The sequence below is a fragment of the Odocoileus virginianus genome, chromosome 34 (assembly GCF_023699985.2).
Source record: "Odocoileus virginianus isolate 20LAN1187 ecotype Illinois chromosome 34, Ovbor_1.2, whole genome shotgun sequence".
Classification (NCBI taxonomy): Eukaryota; Metazoa; Chordata; class Mammalia; order Artiodactyla; family Cervidae; genus Odocoileus; species Odocoileus virginianus.
Window position 1 is genome coordinate 16,095,084 of NC_069707.1, and position 14,097 is coordinate 16,109,180.

Below are 14,097 nucleotides of genomic sequence, written 5' to 3' on the forward strand. Positions count from 1 at the left end.
AAATTGTGTGTGATCAGTATTCTGAGATCCAGGACCAGGAGTGGAGAAGGGGGTCACAGGACTGCTCCAAGGATGGCACTGATTGCCAGCTCAGGAGGACGTCAGATTCTGTGCTTCGGGTTCTTAACTGTGACGTTTCCTATCTGGGTATCAGGTGCCTCAGTCCGGAACCCTGAAGCTGTCCCACCTGCGGGAAGGAACATACACCCTTCAGTTGACAGTGGTGGACACTGCTGGGCAGAGGAGCTCCGACAACGTCTCAGTGACCGTGCTTCCCGTGGCCTTCTCCACAGGAGGTGAGAAGAAAGCCCTTCCCGCGCGTTCACGGTGGCCAGCAGAAGCCAGGCTGTGGATGGAAGGGTGGTGTTAAACTGGCACTTTAGGGGCTTCCCTGGTGTCCAGTGGTTGAGGCTTCATCTTCCACGGCAGGGATTGCAGGTTCCATCCCTGGCCGGGGAGCTAAGATGCCCACAGTGCTTGAGGGCAAAACACCAAAACACAGATCAGAAGCAAGGATTTCCCTGGTGGCTCAGTCAGTGATAAAGAATCCATCTGCCAATGCAGGGGACACGGGTTCTATCCCTGGTCTGGGAAGATTTCCACATGCGGTGGAGCAACTAAGTTGTGGCCAGGAGCCACATCTACCAAGCACATGTGCAGCAACTACTGAAGCCTGCATGCCCCCGAGTCCGTGTTCCACAGCAAGGGAGGCCGCTGCAATGGGGAGCCCTCACACCGCAGCTAGAGAAAAAGCTCGAGCAGCAGTGAAGACCAAGCCCAGTCAAAAATAAATAAAATTATTTTAAAAAACCACCAGAAGCAATATTGTAACAAATTCAGTAAAAAATTTTAAATGGTCCACATAAAAAAAGTTTGCCATTTTATATTCTAACTGGGCAATATAGTGGGCCCTTCCATTTTATTTGTGGCTGTTGCTGAGTGGGAAAATCTTGACTAAAAATATGATTACAAAACTAGGCTCCACTATATTTCATGTTAAGCAACATTGCCGGAGTGGAACAGGGGAGCACTTCACACTCCAGGGATGACAATAGGCTGTGTGAGTCACAGGACCTTAGAGATGCCCCATCTTTCCTTGACTCAGTTTCATAAAAGACATCTGGGTTTCCCAGGAGAGGGTGGGGACCACCCTCCTGTTTAAAGGAGGGTGGACTAGTTGATACTATGTTCAGAGAATGCAGCTAAGAGGTAGATTTAAAACAAATTTTAAAAAATAATAAAACAAAACATATACAGTGCATGTGTCAATTTCAAAGGACTGTTGAAAACTTTTCATGGACACTTTACAGAGAAGCACAGACATGTTGATAACATAGCTTGACATATACACAATGGTTCCCACATCCTGCTGCTCATTGTAAGCTCATTTCTCTCAATTTATCTGTTTCTTGCTGTCCCAAACATCTACAGTTCTAAGATTAGCTCATTAAGTTAAAAAAAATGTACATGCAACTTGGCAGCACTAAAGCTAAGAGCTTTTGCAGAGATCGTGTGTGTGTGTCTAGAGTCCCGTTGCTCGGTCAGGGGATACTTTCTCGGCATCTGCTCTGAATGGTAACTGTGTGCAAGGAAGCCAGCATGGGTGCTGAGTTCCACTGACCTGATCCCTGGCCCTGATTAGTGACCCTTCACTAATCCTGGCTCTAGCAAACTTGTAGACTGTCTCCTATGTCCTTGATTCCTCCATATTTGGATCATAATCAAGCAAGCAGTCGGGAGAAAGAATAAAATCATTGGATTTGCTTGTACTTGGGCTGACCTTGTCTTCCATCAAAGACCAGGGTCCCTGTGCATATTAGAAATGAAGGAAGGAGACTTTAGAATCCTAAGAACTCTGCCACCTTGGTAATTTGCCTTCCACAAAGAAACAGTGCTAGCAAGATACAGATACTAGCAACATTCAAAATGAGATCAGCTGGCTTTCCTTGGGGTCTAGCAGTTAAGAAACCACCTGCCAATGCAAGGTACACAGGTTCGATCCCTGGTCCGGGAAGGCTGCACATGCCTCGGAGTAACTAAGCCCCATATACCACAACTACTGAAGCCTGTGTGCCCTAGAGCCCACGCTGGGCAACAGGAGAAGCCCCCCCAGTGAGGAGCCCTCACACCGCAGCTGGAAGCAGCCCCCGTTCTCTGAAACTAAGACTGAGCACAGCAGTGGAGACCTAGTGCAGCCAAAAACAAACAAGTAAATCTTAAAAAAAAAAAAAATCAGGTTGGCTCACTCCTGTTCAACCACGGTTCAGTTTGACCTGGAGGAAGGAAGAGCGGCTGCAAATGGTACCCCAAACTCCGGTCCAGTGGACGACCGTGAGTCGGCGATGGGGAATGAGCCAGCAGCATCCCAGTCCATACTGGAGCAAGGCCCTGTTTGTGGACTTACTGCAGCTATACAGAAGAGCCAGTTAATTTAAAACAAACCTGGCAATGCTGACTGTGCACTGGGGCAGGTGGGAGCAGAAAACAATGGCACCCGGTCCAGCTGAGGCCACGGCCAGTGGGGAGGCGCTGAGCTTGGAGGGCTGTGCTCCTGGGAACAGGGCTCCCTAGCCAGGGACCAGAGTGCTCCTGGGCAGCTGTCAACCCTACAGAAATTAGCAAAGGGAGACATGGCCTGAGCTGATGGAGGCAAAGGGCTGACATCAACCAGCTGCTTGCTGCTTTGATTTATTCACTCTGGCCAGTCTTCTGGACTCCCAAGGCAACTAGAGAGTAGCCAAGTTGCCAGTTGGACATTTCTGGCCTTTCTCAATATGACAAAAGTGTGTTTGAAGCTGCAGAGGGTGATGTGATTCACCTCTTATTACTGAAAGGCCAGTCGGGTGTAATAGGTCTTATGTAGGGCTTCCCTGGTGGCTCAGATGGTAAAAAAAGAATCTGGCTGCAAAGTGGGGGACCAGGGTTTGATCCCTGGGTCGGGAAGATCTCCTGGAGAAGGGAATGGCCACCCACTCTGGTATTATTGCCAGGATAACCCCATGGACAGAAGAGCCAGGCAGGCTATAGCCCAGGGTGGTCACAAAGAGTCTGATACAATTGAGCAAGTTTGAGGGAGAGAGAGATCCTATGTATGTAACTTTATACAGAAAATAAAAAGAATTATGTTGTGTTAACTGCCTTCTGGAATCACCCACTGGTTAGATTGGAATAGCAAACTGAATTAAAGTTAATAAGACACCACATGCTGCTGCTGCTGCCGTTTCGTCACTAGGTCGTGCCTGACTCTGCGAACCCATGGACTGTAGCCCGCCAGGCCCCTCTGTTCACGGGATTCTCCAGGCAAGAATACAGGAGTGGGTTGCCATTCCCTTCTCCGGGGGATCTTCCCGACCCAGGGATCAAACCTGAGTTTCTTGCATTGGCAGATGGATTCTTTACCACCAAGTCACCTGGGAAACTATAGGAGACCACGTGGAGATGTTGAAGCTGAGAGATAGGGATTGAGAGGGCTTCTGTCCCCTTGATTACATATACGGATCTTGCTGCTAGCTTGCATTCTGGTAATCAAAGATGGCAAGTTCTATAGTAAACAGACAAGCATATACCCTTATTTCTGTGATAACTTGATTCAGATTTGGATGTAGAGGCCACATGTTTTCAAGCTTTGCAAAAAATGATCTAGTCAAAATGAATAAAAAACAAACAAGCAATAATCTACTGAGAGAGCAAGCCAAGAGACACTCCCAAAGTAACCCTGTTGTGTGGTCTCCATACAGGATTCCCCGCAGACAGTCAGGACATTTTTTTAAATGGAAAAGAAAATATAAGAACTTATATTTGTATTCATTTTTAATCCTCTTTAAATTTTCAGTCTATCTTATAACATGTATTAAAATATGTTACTACAGTGGCACACACATATGATTTATAGATGGGAGATATACATGGTCAAAAAAGTCCGGAGACCACTGATCCAGAAATACATGGAGAAATTGTTCGTATGGATGTGTCTCCATAGTGACCAAGGAGTCAGGAAAGCCTTGAGGTGGTTAGGATTTTCATGTCACGCATTTAAAAGATGTGAGCAGAGGCTGCATCCTGACTTGCTGTCTGTAGTTTCCCTTTAGTTTCCCTCCCAGCCCCTTCCCCGTGACCGAAGCAGATCCTCCTCTCTAGGCCCAGGTGCTCAGCCAGAACTGCTGACTCCCTTTGTCCCCTTCTTTCTGCCACTGTTTCTTAACAGGTGTTTGCTTATTTATTTATTTATTAGGGCTTCTGTATTGGCTCAGCGGGGAAAGAATCCACCTGTAAGGCAGGAGACACAGGAGACCCGGGTTCAATCCCTGGGTTGGGAAGATGACCCTGGAGGAGGAGATGGCAACCCACCCCCGTATTCTTTCCTGGGAAATCCCATGGACAGAGGAGCCTGGCAGGCTACAGTCCAGAGGGTCGCAAAGAGTCAGACATGACAGAGACAGCACACACGTTCATGTATTTAGGCCGCGCTGGGTCTTTGTTACTGAACGAGGGCTTTCTCCAATGGCAGAGAGTGAGGGCTACTCGAGCTGCGGGGCACAGGCTTCTCTTTGCGGCGACTTCGCTTGCTGCAAAGGACAGGCTCTAAGCCAGGGGCTCAGTGGTCACGGCTCCGGGGCTGTAGGGAACAGTCTCAGCAGTTGAGGCGCACCGGCTTAACTGCTCCGTGGCAAGTGGGATCCTCCCAGGCCAGGGATCGAACCCTCGTCCCCTGTTGGCGGTGGATTCTTAACCGCTGGACCACGAGGGATGTCCCTGCCACCCTTATTTTCTTCACCTCTTCTTCCTCCAGAATCTAGGTATCCTCAAATTGCCTTCCACCCATATGGACTCTTTTCCCAGCATTTTTTTTTTAAGTGTTAAAATACATGTTTTAATTTTCTAATTAGTAACAATTTATATTGAGAGAGCATAAAAACAGTTCAGGAAAAGGACTTAGAACTTAATGGAATTTCAAATGAGGAAATTATAGTTAAGAAGGGTTATGTACTGTGCAACTAGTTAAGAGCTAAAAATTAAAAATAGAACTATCATATTACCCAGCAATCACACTGCTGCTGCTGCTAAGTCGCTTCAGTCGTGTCCGACTCTGTGTGACCTCATAGACGGCAGCCCACCAGGCTCCCCCATCCCTGGGATTCTCCAGGCAAAAACACTGGAGCGGGTTACCATTTCCTTCTCCAGTGCATGAAAATGAAATGTGAAAGTGAAGTTGCTCAGTCATCTCTGACTCTTCACGACCCCATGGACTGCAGCCTACCAGGCTCCTCCGTCCATGGGATTTTCCAGCCAAGAGTATTGGAGTGGGGTGCCATTACCTTCTCCATTTTCCCAGCATTTTAACTGAACTTCTTTCCAGTAGAATGCTTCCAAGACCCGCTTGGATGTGTATTCTATGCTCAGAAATATCATCATGTGTTGCTCTCCTGTGTTCTGAGACAGTTATCTAGTCCATCTGTCCCTGGAGAATATAGACTCCTTTAGCCTGATACCTTTAGTCTATACCACCAGTGTCAGTGGTTATTAGTTGGCTTACTCTGGAGCTGGGGGCACAGGGAATGCCTTTCAAGAAAATACTTGTAGCTCTGAGGGTTAAAAGCCCTTGAGCACTCCCAAATGGAAAAGGAAATGGCAACCCACTTCAGCATTCTTGCCTGGAGAATCCCACAGACAAAGGAGCCTGGCAGGCTACAGCTCATGGGATCATAAGAGTTGGACACCACTTAGCAACTAAACCACCACCACTGCTCCAAAATGGAGGGAATTTCATTATTTGTAGATAATAAATTCTCACTAGCTAGTAGCTAAAGATTCTATTTTTTCTTTACAGCACCACAGATCTATGATGGCCAGCAAAGAGAATTCAATAGTAGAAAGTTGATCTCAGTAAAAATTATTATTTAGGAAAAATGAATGCAAGACACACACAGCATGTAGAAAGCGGTGTCTCTGGGCTTCCCAGGTGGCTCAGTGGTAAAGAATCCACCTGCCAAGGCAGGAGATGCTGGTTGGACCCCTGATCCAGGAGGGTCCCACATGCCATGGAGCAAATAAGCCTGTGGACCACAACGTCTGAGCCTGTGCTCTGGGGCCTGGGAACCACAACTGCTGAAGCCCTGACTCCCTAGAGCCTATGCTCAGCAGCAAAGAAGCCCTCAGTGAGAAGCCCAGGCCCTGAAACTAGAGAAAAGCCTGAGCAGCAAGGAAGACCCAGCACAGCCAAGAATAAATAAATTAATTAATTTTAAAAATTTTAAATCATTAAAAATGACCAAAAAAAGAAAAAAAAACCCATATTGACTTCCGTGGTGGTTCAGATTTCAGGCTGAGACTTCACCTTCCAATGCAGGGGGCACAGGTTTGATCCCTGGTTGGGTAGCTAAGATCCCACATACATCGGGGCAAAACACCAAAACATAAAACAGAAACAATATTGTAAAAATTCAATAAAGACTTTAAAAATGGTACACTTAAAAAAAAAAAACAAAACAAAACTAGTGTCTCTGATGAAATAGGGTCAGCCAGCCAAGTGCTGTGCAGAGGATGAACCAGTGTTAGGGGCCGGCTGAGGATGTGCCGGGTGAGCACATGAGTGCAGAGTGAGTCACCTGAAGGAGGACACCCAGGGCTGGGTGGGGAGGACCACAGCTATTGCTTCCCTGCTCCCATCTCTTCAGCACTGTTGGCTTGGACAAGGACCCTGAGACGAAAAGCCCATGGTGATTCCTGAGAGTTCGGTCAGGAAGGTCAAGAAGAAAGCCCCTAACCTTTCCAGAACCTACTGCTGCCACACAGCCTGTTAAGTGTCCCCTCATTACCTGCATCTCCTTACCCAAAGCCATCTGTCGTTCACACAGTCTCGCTTAATCCTGACGCGGTGGAAGCACTTTTCCTTTCTGCACTCCTGTGACTTGAGACTTGTTTACAAACAGGATGCTCCAGTGTCTGCTCACGCTACCACTTCTTTTGTGACGATGGCTGTTGCATTGACATCACTCTGGCTTGTGATGGAGTGGAGCAGTGTCCTGATGGGTCTGATGAAGCTTTCTGTCAAAATCGTGAGTCACCTGCATCACATTTTGGGGGTAGAAGGCATGTCTGTATTCTGACAGTAAATGCACATTCAGCAGTGTTCTTTTTCTGCCTGGTTTCAGTATAACTTCACATGAACAAGCTATGCCTTAAATTCAATGGGCACTTACTGTAAATCTTTAATGCAAATTACAAATGTCAAATTTTGGTTTTACTTAACATTTTAAGAGATAGTTTTCAATTTTCTAAAAGAGTCTTTCTCATCCTAAAAAGTTTGTTTAGCATACGCTTTTTAAGAAAACTAAAATGAGTTAATGTTTTGTTTTGATAGATTTTTTTAGAAAAGTTATGACATTAGGGTGTCGCTAGGTCAGAGCTGTAAATCATTCTTATGAATCTGAGCAAACTCAGGGTGACAGTGAAGGACAGGGAAGCCTGGCATACTGCAGCTCATGGGGACGTAAAGTCAGACATGATTTAGCAACTGAACAACCAGCAATGTGTACATAAACATCGCAAGAAAGGAAGAAGGGCTGTGAAACGTTTACTGAAGAGCTGGAAGTACTTGAATGAAGAACTTGAGGAAGGATGACTGATCCCAGAACCTTAGGTTGAAGGGAACTTTGTCTATTTCTTTATGAGAAATTTCAGAAAGCTAACTCTTGGAAGAGAACTGATGACTTATTTGGAAACAAGAGCTAGTAGTTTGTCACAAGGCTCTGAAATATCTTAGATGATATGTTTTGAATCTATTGCAAATATGGTGGTTTTAGGCAAAGGTCAGGGGAGGAACGTAACTGACGGTAGCTCTTTCACCCTCAGTGAGCACTGGCCGAGAGATGGAGACCCACACGACCCCGGCACAGCCTAGAACCCCGGGGCCAGGCGCAGAGGCAGGCCGGAGCGAGCTGCCTGAAAAGTCTGAGAAAGCTGCCACCTCAAAACAGCCACCTGAACTATCAACCACAGAAAAGAAGAATCATTCCAACTTTCGGGGACCAGAAAGTCGCATTGATCTTGAAATGCCAGGTAAGGACTTGAAGCCGATTTTCTCAGAGTCTCATTTTCTATAATGACACTTGGATCAAAGTGAGCTTCTCTTTGAAGAGTGTTAAGGAAGTATCTTAAAAGAAAGAACAGACTTAAAGCAAATGATTTGGCCAAAAAGAAAAAAAACCTGACATTTTTGCTGATTATTTATAGCAAGGAACACCTATTAAATACATCCATAAATACACATAAATATAGCAAAGAGATCAAACAAGTCAGTCCTAAAAGAAATCAACCCTGACTATTCATTGGAAGGACTGATGCTAAAGCTGAAGCTCCAATCCTTTGGCCACCTGATGTGAAGAGCTGACTCACTGGAAAAGACCCTGAAACTGGGGAAAGTTGAGGGCAGGAGGAGAAGGGGACAACAGAGGACGAGATGGTTGGATGGCGTCACTGACTCCATGGACATGAGTTTGAACTCACCTCAGGAGACAGAGAAGGACAGGGAAGCCTAGCTGCCCTTCATGGGATTGCAAAGAAGAGGACATGACTTAGTGACTGAACAAAATACATACTGCAGAGGTATCAATACATTTATTGTAAATAAGGTGGAGTTTAAAAGTTTTAACACCTATATTAAAGGAAACTAATGCCCTAAGTGCTAAACTTTAGGTTATTTTGAGGTGAAACAGTATAACCCTTACATGTTTAAGTAAATCCTCTTAACACTAAGCAAGTGAATGTAAAGAAAATAATGTACTATGTTGAAAAAGTAGCATGTGCTAGTAATTCAGTGTCATGCCTCCAATTTAACTAAATCTATCATCTTTTTTTAAGAGATGGCTAATAATGTTTTAAAATACATTCATACTCCTAAAGCATTACAAGATTCTCTTTAAAAATTTTTTACACTTTTATATTTGGATAGTTATATGACATAGGAGAGAGAAATATAGATGATCATACTTCTATATGCTTTTGTGAATGTCTTTCAGATCTCAAACTCTGCATACATTTTACCAATATCTGTTGTTGTTTCATTGCTAAGTCATGTCTGATTCTTTTGCGACCCCATGGACTGTAGCCTGCCATGCTCTTTTGTCCATGGGATTTCCGAGGCAAGAATATTGGAGTGGGTTGTCATTTCCTTCTCCAGGGGATCTTCCAAGCCCAGGGATCAAACCTGTGTCTCCTGCATTGGCAGGTGGATTATATACCACCAAGCCACCAGGAAGCCCAGAAAGGGACAAACCAAGGACTGAGCTTCAAACTGAGGGCAGGGTTAACACCACAACTGACCAGAGTAGGTTGCATGGAGAAAAAAGAAAGTAGCAAAGGCCTCTGCGCATGTGCATGCTAAGTCACTTCAGCGGTGTCCGACTCTTTGTGACCCCATGGCCTGTAGCCCACCAGGCTCCTCTGTCCTTGGGATTCTCCAGGCAAGAATACTGGATTGCCATGCCCTCCTCCAGGGGATCTTCCTGCCCCAGGGATCGAACCAGTGTCTCTAACTTCTCCTGCATTGGTAGGCAGGTTCTTTACCACTACCACCACCTGGAAAGCCCACAGCAAAGGCCTTTGTGTGAGATAGATCCCACTATCATTTTACCAGGTGGGCCAGGATATGGACTTGAGGGTGCTGGGTGGGCTAGGTTCTGCTCCTGAGGGCCAAAGGCTGGTGATGCTGGCAGCACAGTGGGGATCACACTCCTGGCAGGGCTCCTGTCGCCTGAGTGCCAAACAGCCCCCACATATCAGCTTTCCCAGCCGTTTCCTTTATAACCTTCCCAAAGACCTGGTGACTGATGGAAAGACAGAAAGCACCCAGCACCTTGATCATCAGACCCCCTGTGAGCACACCCTTCATATTTAAATAAGAAACAGTATCAAGGGCCTGCCTGTCTCCTTTCTCTTCCACGCTGGTCCATTATCTTCTCTCAATCAGACAAGAGGCCAAACTGCACAGACAAAATATTCCCAAAATAATCTCTCACTATGTCAGTAACTTCTTTATGAAACTATTTTGTTCATTATAGAAGATGCAAATAGTGAAAACGGAAATAACTTAAAATACCACCCTTTTATTGACATTAACTTTTAATATTTCCTTCTAATCTACTTTGTAAATTTATCTACAAAGTTATCTACTTTGTAAAATTTAAAGTGCTTTGATACAAATATATCTTCAAAATACTCTACAAAAGATTTACAAAAACAAAACAAAAAAGCAAAACCTTGGTCATACCACAGATATCTTTGTTCCCCAAATAGGGATTGAACCCACAGCCTCTGCACTGGAAGGGCGGAATCTTCATAAGTAAACCATTAGGCAAGTGCCCGTCAGAGACCTGCTTTATCTATTCCTTGCTGGTACCGCCACCTAATGGGAGAACTTTGTCACTACAGCCAATGCTTCAACTTTGTCTTAGTCCATTTTCTCTGTATGAAAATGGAGAACCTCAGAGCAGAGCTGGGGGGACCAGGTGTCTTTGGCAGCAGGGATGAAGTTGACCGACCTAACGAAGTTCTCAGAGGTCACAGCGGGTGAACTCCTGCTCCGTCACTTTGATGGAAAGGCACACGTGAACTTGAATGAATTAGCTGAAAGCAGAGTGGAGACCCAAGGCCAGTCTCCTTCCTGAGGTCTAATCCCAGCTCTGTGTTTAGAACCCCGAGGAGTTGCTTCATGTCTCTGAGCCTCAGTTTCCTCATTGGTTAATTCGGGCGTCATTGGTAACCCCGAAGGCTCTGTCTAGCCTGGTGTCTGTTTCAGGGAAGATAAATAACCGTAGACTCATGCAGGCCTCCATCAGCCCTTATCCATGCTAGATCCTGCTCTGTGATCCCAGTTCTGTCTCCTGTGGGGGCAGGGGGGTGAGGGAAGACAGCTTCATAATCCTTTTGCAAGTAATGCTCCAGGCTGCCACCACTGTGAATGGGAGTTGACACCCAATCTGAGATGTATTTGCAGCTCTCCTTATTTGGGGGCTGGGGGCTGAGTCATCCATCCTGTGACTCAGCCTCACGGGGATCTTTTTTTCCCAACCAGGGATGGAACCAGTGCCCCGTGCAGTGGAAGTGCAGAGTCCTAAACACTGAAACACCAGGGCAGTCCCTGCATCTCTATTTCTGTCCTTTTTAATAATAAACCTTTGACTTGGGCTGTAAAGGTGTAAAGAATGGAGTTTCATAGATGCAGTGAGATAATATGCAGTTATTATTTCTATTATATATTATTTTTCCTAATCACTCAAGTAATATGTATTTACTGTAGAAAATTTGGAAAATACAGAAAAATATGAAGAAGTAAAATCATCTAGCAAAACTCACCATTAAGAACTTGTTGCATTTTCTCCCAGTTCAGTTCAGTTCAGTCACTCGTGTTCAATTCTTTGCAACCGTATGGACTGCAGCACGCCAGGCTTCCCTGTCCATCACCAACTCTCGGGGGTTTACCCAAACTCATGTCCATCGAGTCAGTGATGCCATCCAACCATCTCATCCTCTATCATCCCCTTCTCCTCCCACCTTCAATCTTTCCCAGCATCAGGGTCTTTTCCAATGAGTCAGTTCTTTGCATCCGGTGGCCTAAGTATTGGAGCTTCAGCTTCAGCATCAGTCCTTCCAATGAATATTCACGATTGATTTCCTTTTGGATGGACTGGTTTGATCTCCTTGCAGTCCAAGGGACTCTCAAGAGTCTTCTCCAACACCACAGTTCAAAGCATCAATTCTTCTGTGCTCAGCTTTCTTTATAGCCCAACTCTCACATCCATACATGACTACTGGAAAAACCATAGCTTTGACTAGGCTGACCTTTGTTGGCAAAGTAATGTCTCTCCTTTTTAATATGCTGTCTAGGTTGGTCATAGCTTTTTTCCAAGGAGCAAGCATCTTTTAATTTCATGGCTGCAGTCAGAATCTGCAGTGATTTTGGGGCCCTCCAAAAATAAAGTTTCTCTCTGTTTCCATTGTTTCCCCATCTATTTGCCATGAAGTGATGGAACCGGATGCCATGATCCTGGTTTTTTTAACGTTGAGTTTTAAGCCAGCTTTTTTGCTCTCCTCTTTCACTTTCATCAAGAGGCTCTTTAATTTTTCTTTGCTTTCTGCCATAAGGGTGGTGTCATCTGCAGTATCTGAGGTTATTGATATTTCTCCCAGCAATCTTGATTCCAGCTTGTGCTTCGTCCAGCCCGGCATTTCACGTGATGTACTCTGCATATAAGATAAGCAGGGTGACAATATACTCCTGACATCCTCCTTTCCCTATTTATTTGGAACCAGTCTGTTGTTCCATGTCCAGTTCTAACTGTTGCTTCTTGACCTGCATACAGATTTCTCAGGAGGCATGTCAAGTGGTCTGGTATTCCCATGTCTTGAAGAATTTTCCACAGTTTTTTGGTGATCCACAACAAAATGTATATACAGACCCACGTACATTTATTCACTTATAACAAAATTAGGATATTATTTTACAAAACATTTTTCTCACTTATGAATATTTTCATGTTATTAAATGTCCATCAAAATCACAAAATTATTACATCCAGGGTAGAAATTCCCTGGCGGTCCAGTGGTTAGGCACAAGTCCCTGGTCTGGGTACTAAGATAGCCAAAATTTTTTTTTTCAAGTCCAGGGCAAAGAAAATGGGAAGAAAAGAACAGAGCCTTGAAAGTGTTAGAAAGGGCCTCCCACAGTGTGTGGTTTCTGTTTGGACAGCAGCCCCCATTTCCTCCCTCTTCCATCACCCCTGAACCACCAGACTGGAATCCGCAGCCTCTGACTTCCTGAGATTTGAAATTATGTTATACTCAGCATAATATAAGCAGATTTAAAAATGCACTGTTGGGGGCTTCCCTGGTGATGCCGTGGATAAGAATCCACCTGCCAGCTCAGGAGACATGGGTTCGATCCCTGGTCTGGGAGGATCCCACACGCCGCAGAGCAACTAAGCCTTTGAGCCACAACCACTGAACCTACTCCTCTTAAAGCCCAAGAGCCGCAAGTCCTGAAGCTCGCACGCCTAGAGCCTGTGTTCCACCAAAGAGAAGCCACTGCAATGAAAGCCCACACACAACAACAAAAAGTAGCCCCCACTCACCACACCCAGAGAAAGCCTGCACAAAGCGACAAAGACCCAACCCAGCCATTAAAACAAATTTTAATGCATTATGGTTTGTGACCTACGCCAGTGTTTTACAAGGATCATCAGCTAGTACAGTAATATAGACAAGTCGATTTTTCTGCTCCCTCATTCCCTCACAGGCTTGAGAGGATAAATAAGACTTAGCTCCCTGAAGACATGCTAAAGAGATACTAAGATGAATACTAATAATGTAGTATAGAAAGTAGTGAGATGAAGTTTTTTAATCTACCACATTGGCAAAGGTGAAAACATAATAATAATAATAATAATAATATTTATAAGTGTATAGAGAAGTGTCTCACCTACTTTTGGTGGGATTCAAATTAGTACAGTCTTCCAGAGGGCAGTTTCTGAAGCCTTGTATGTATGCCTTGACCCATTAGGCTGCTGTTAGGAATTTATCCCAAGCATGTTCCTAAGGATGAAGTTAAGGGCGTGGGCGAATATTCAGTCCCACCAGTGAACGCATGCTCTGTACGCTCAGAGCCACAGGGGGGCTGGCATTTGCTCATGATGCAGACGCACAATGGCTGGTCTGTTTCCTGGGGTGGTTGCAGCTGTGAGGCCTGTTCTCTGTGTGGTCCAAGCCGTCTGTGAACAAGGCCGTCCTCTTGTGTGGACCCCGCTGAAGGAAAGAAATCTGGTTTCCAGTTCTGCAGATTAGCTAGAAAAATGGTTGGGTATCCCCATTCACACTGCATCTGGGTTGCTCTTTTTTTTAATAATTAAGTTTTTTATTACACACTCAAACAAACTTCTTCCGTTTTCTGACTAGTCTAATAACTTTTTAGTTGGAGAATAATTGCTTTACAATATTATGTTGGTTCCTGCCATACGTCAACACGAATCAGCCACAGGTGCACAGATGTCCCCTCTCTCTTCAGCCTCCCTCCTGACCCTGAATCTGGATTTCTTTTTTAAACTA

At 45.1% G+C, this 14,097-nt stretch overlaps 1 protein-coding gene across 6 annotated transcripts in view; it reads left to right on the forward strand.

The window, feature by feature from the left end:
* The window catches only part of LRP11 (LDL receptor related protein 11), a 93,613-nt gene that overhangs the window by 25,975 nt on the left and 53,541 nt on the right, over positions 1-14,097 (forward strand). For all 6 annotated transcript variants that reach the window (XM_070461478.1, XM_070461477.1, XM_070461476.1 and 3 more), the window contains exons 3-5: positions 155-296; positions 6,930-7,055; positions 7,852-8,058. In XM_070461478.1, coding sequence (XP_070317579.1) covers positions 155-296; positions 6,930-7,055; positions 7,852-8,058 — 475 coding nt within the window. The remainder of the gene's footprint in view (positions 1-154; positions 297-6,929; positions 7,056-7,851; positions 8,059-14,097) is intronic.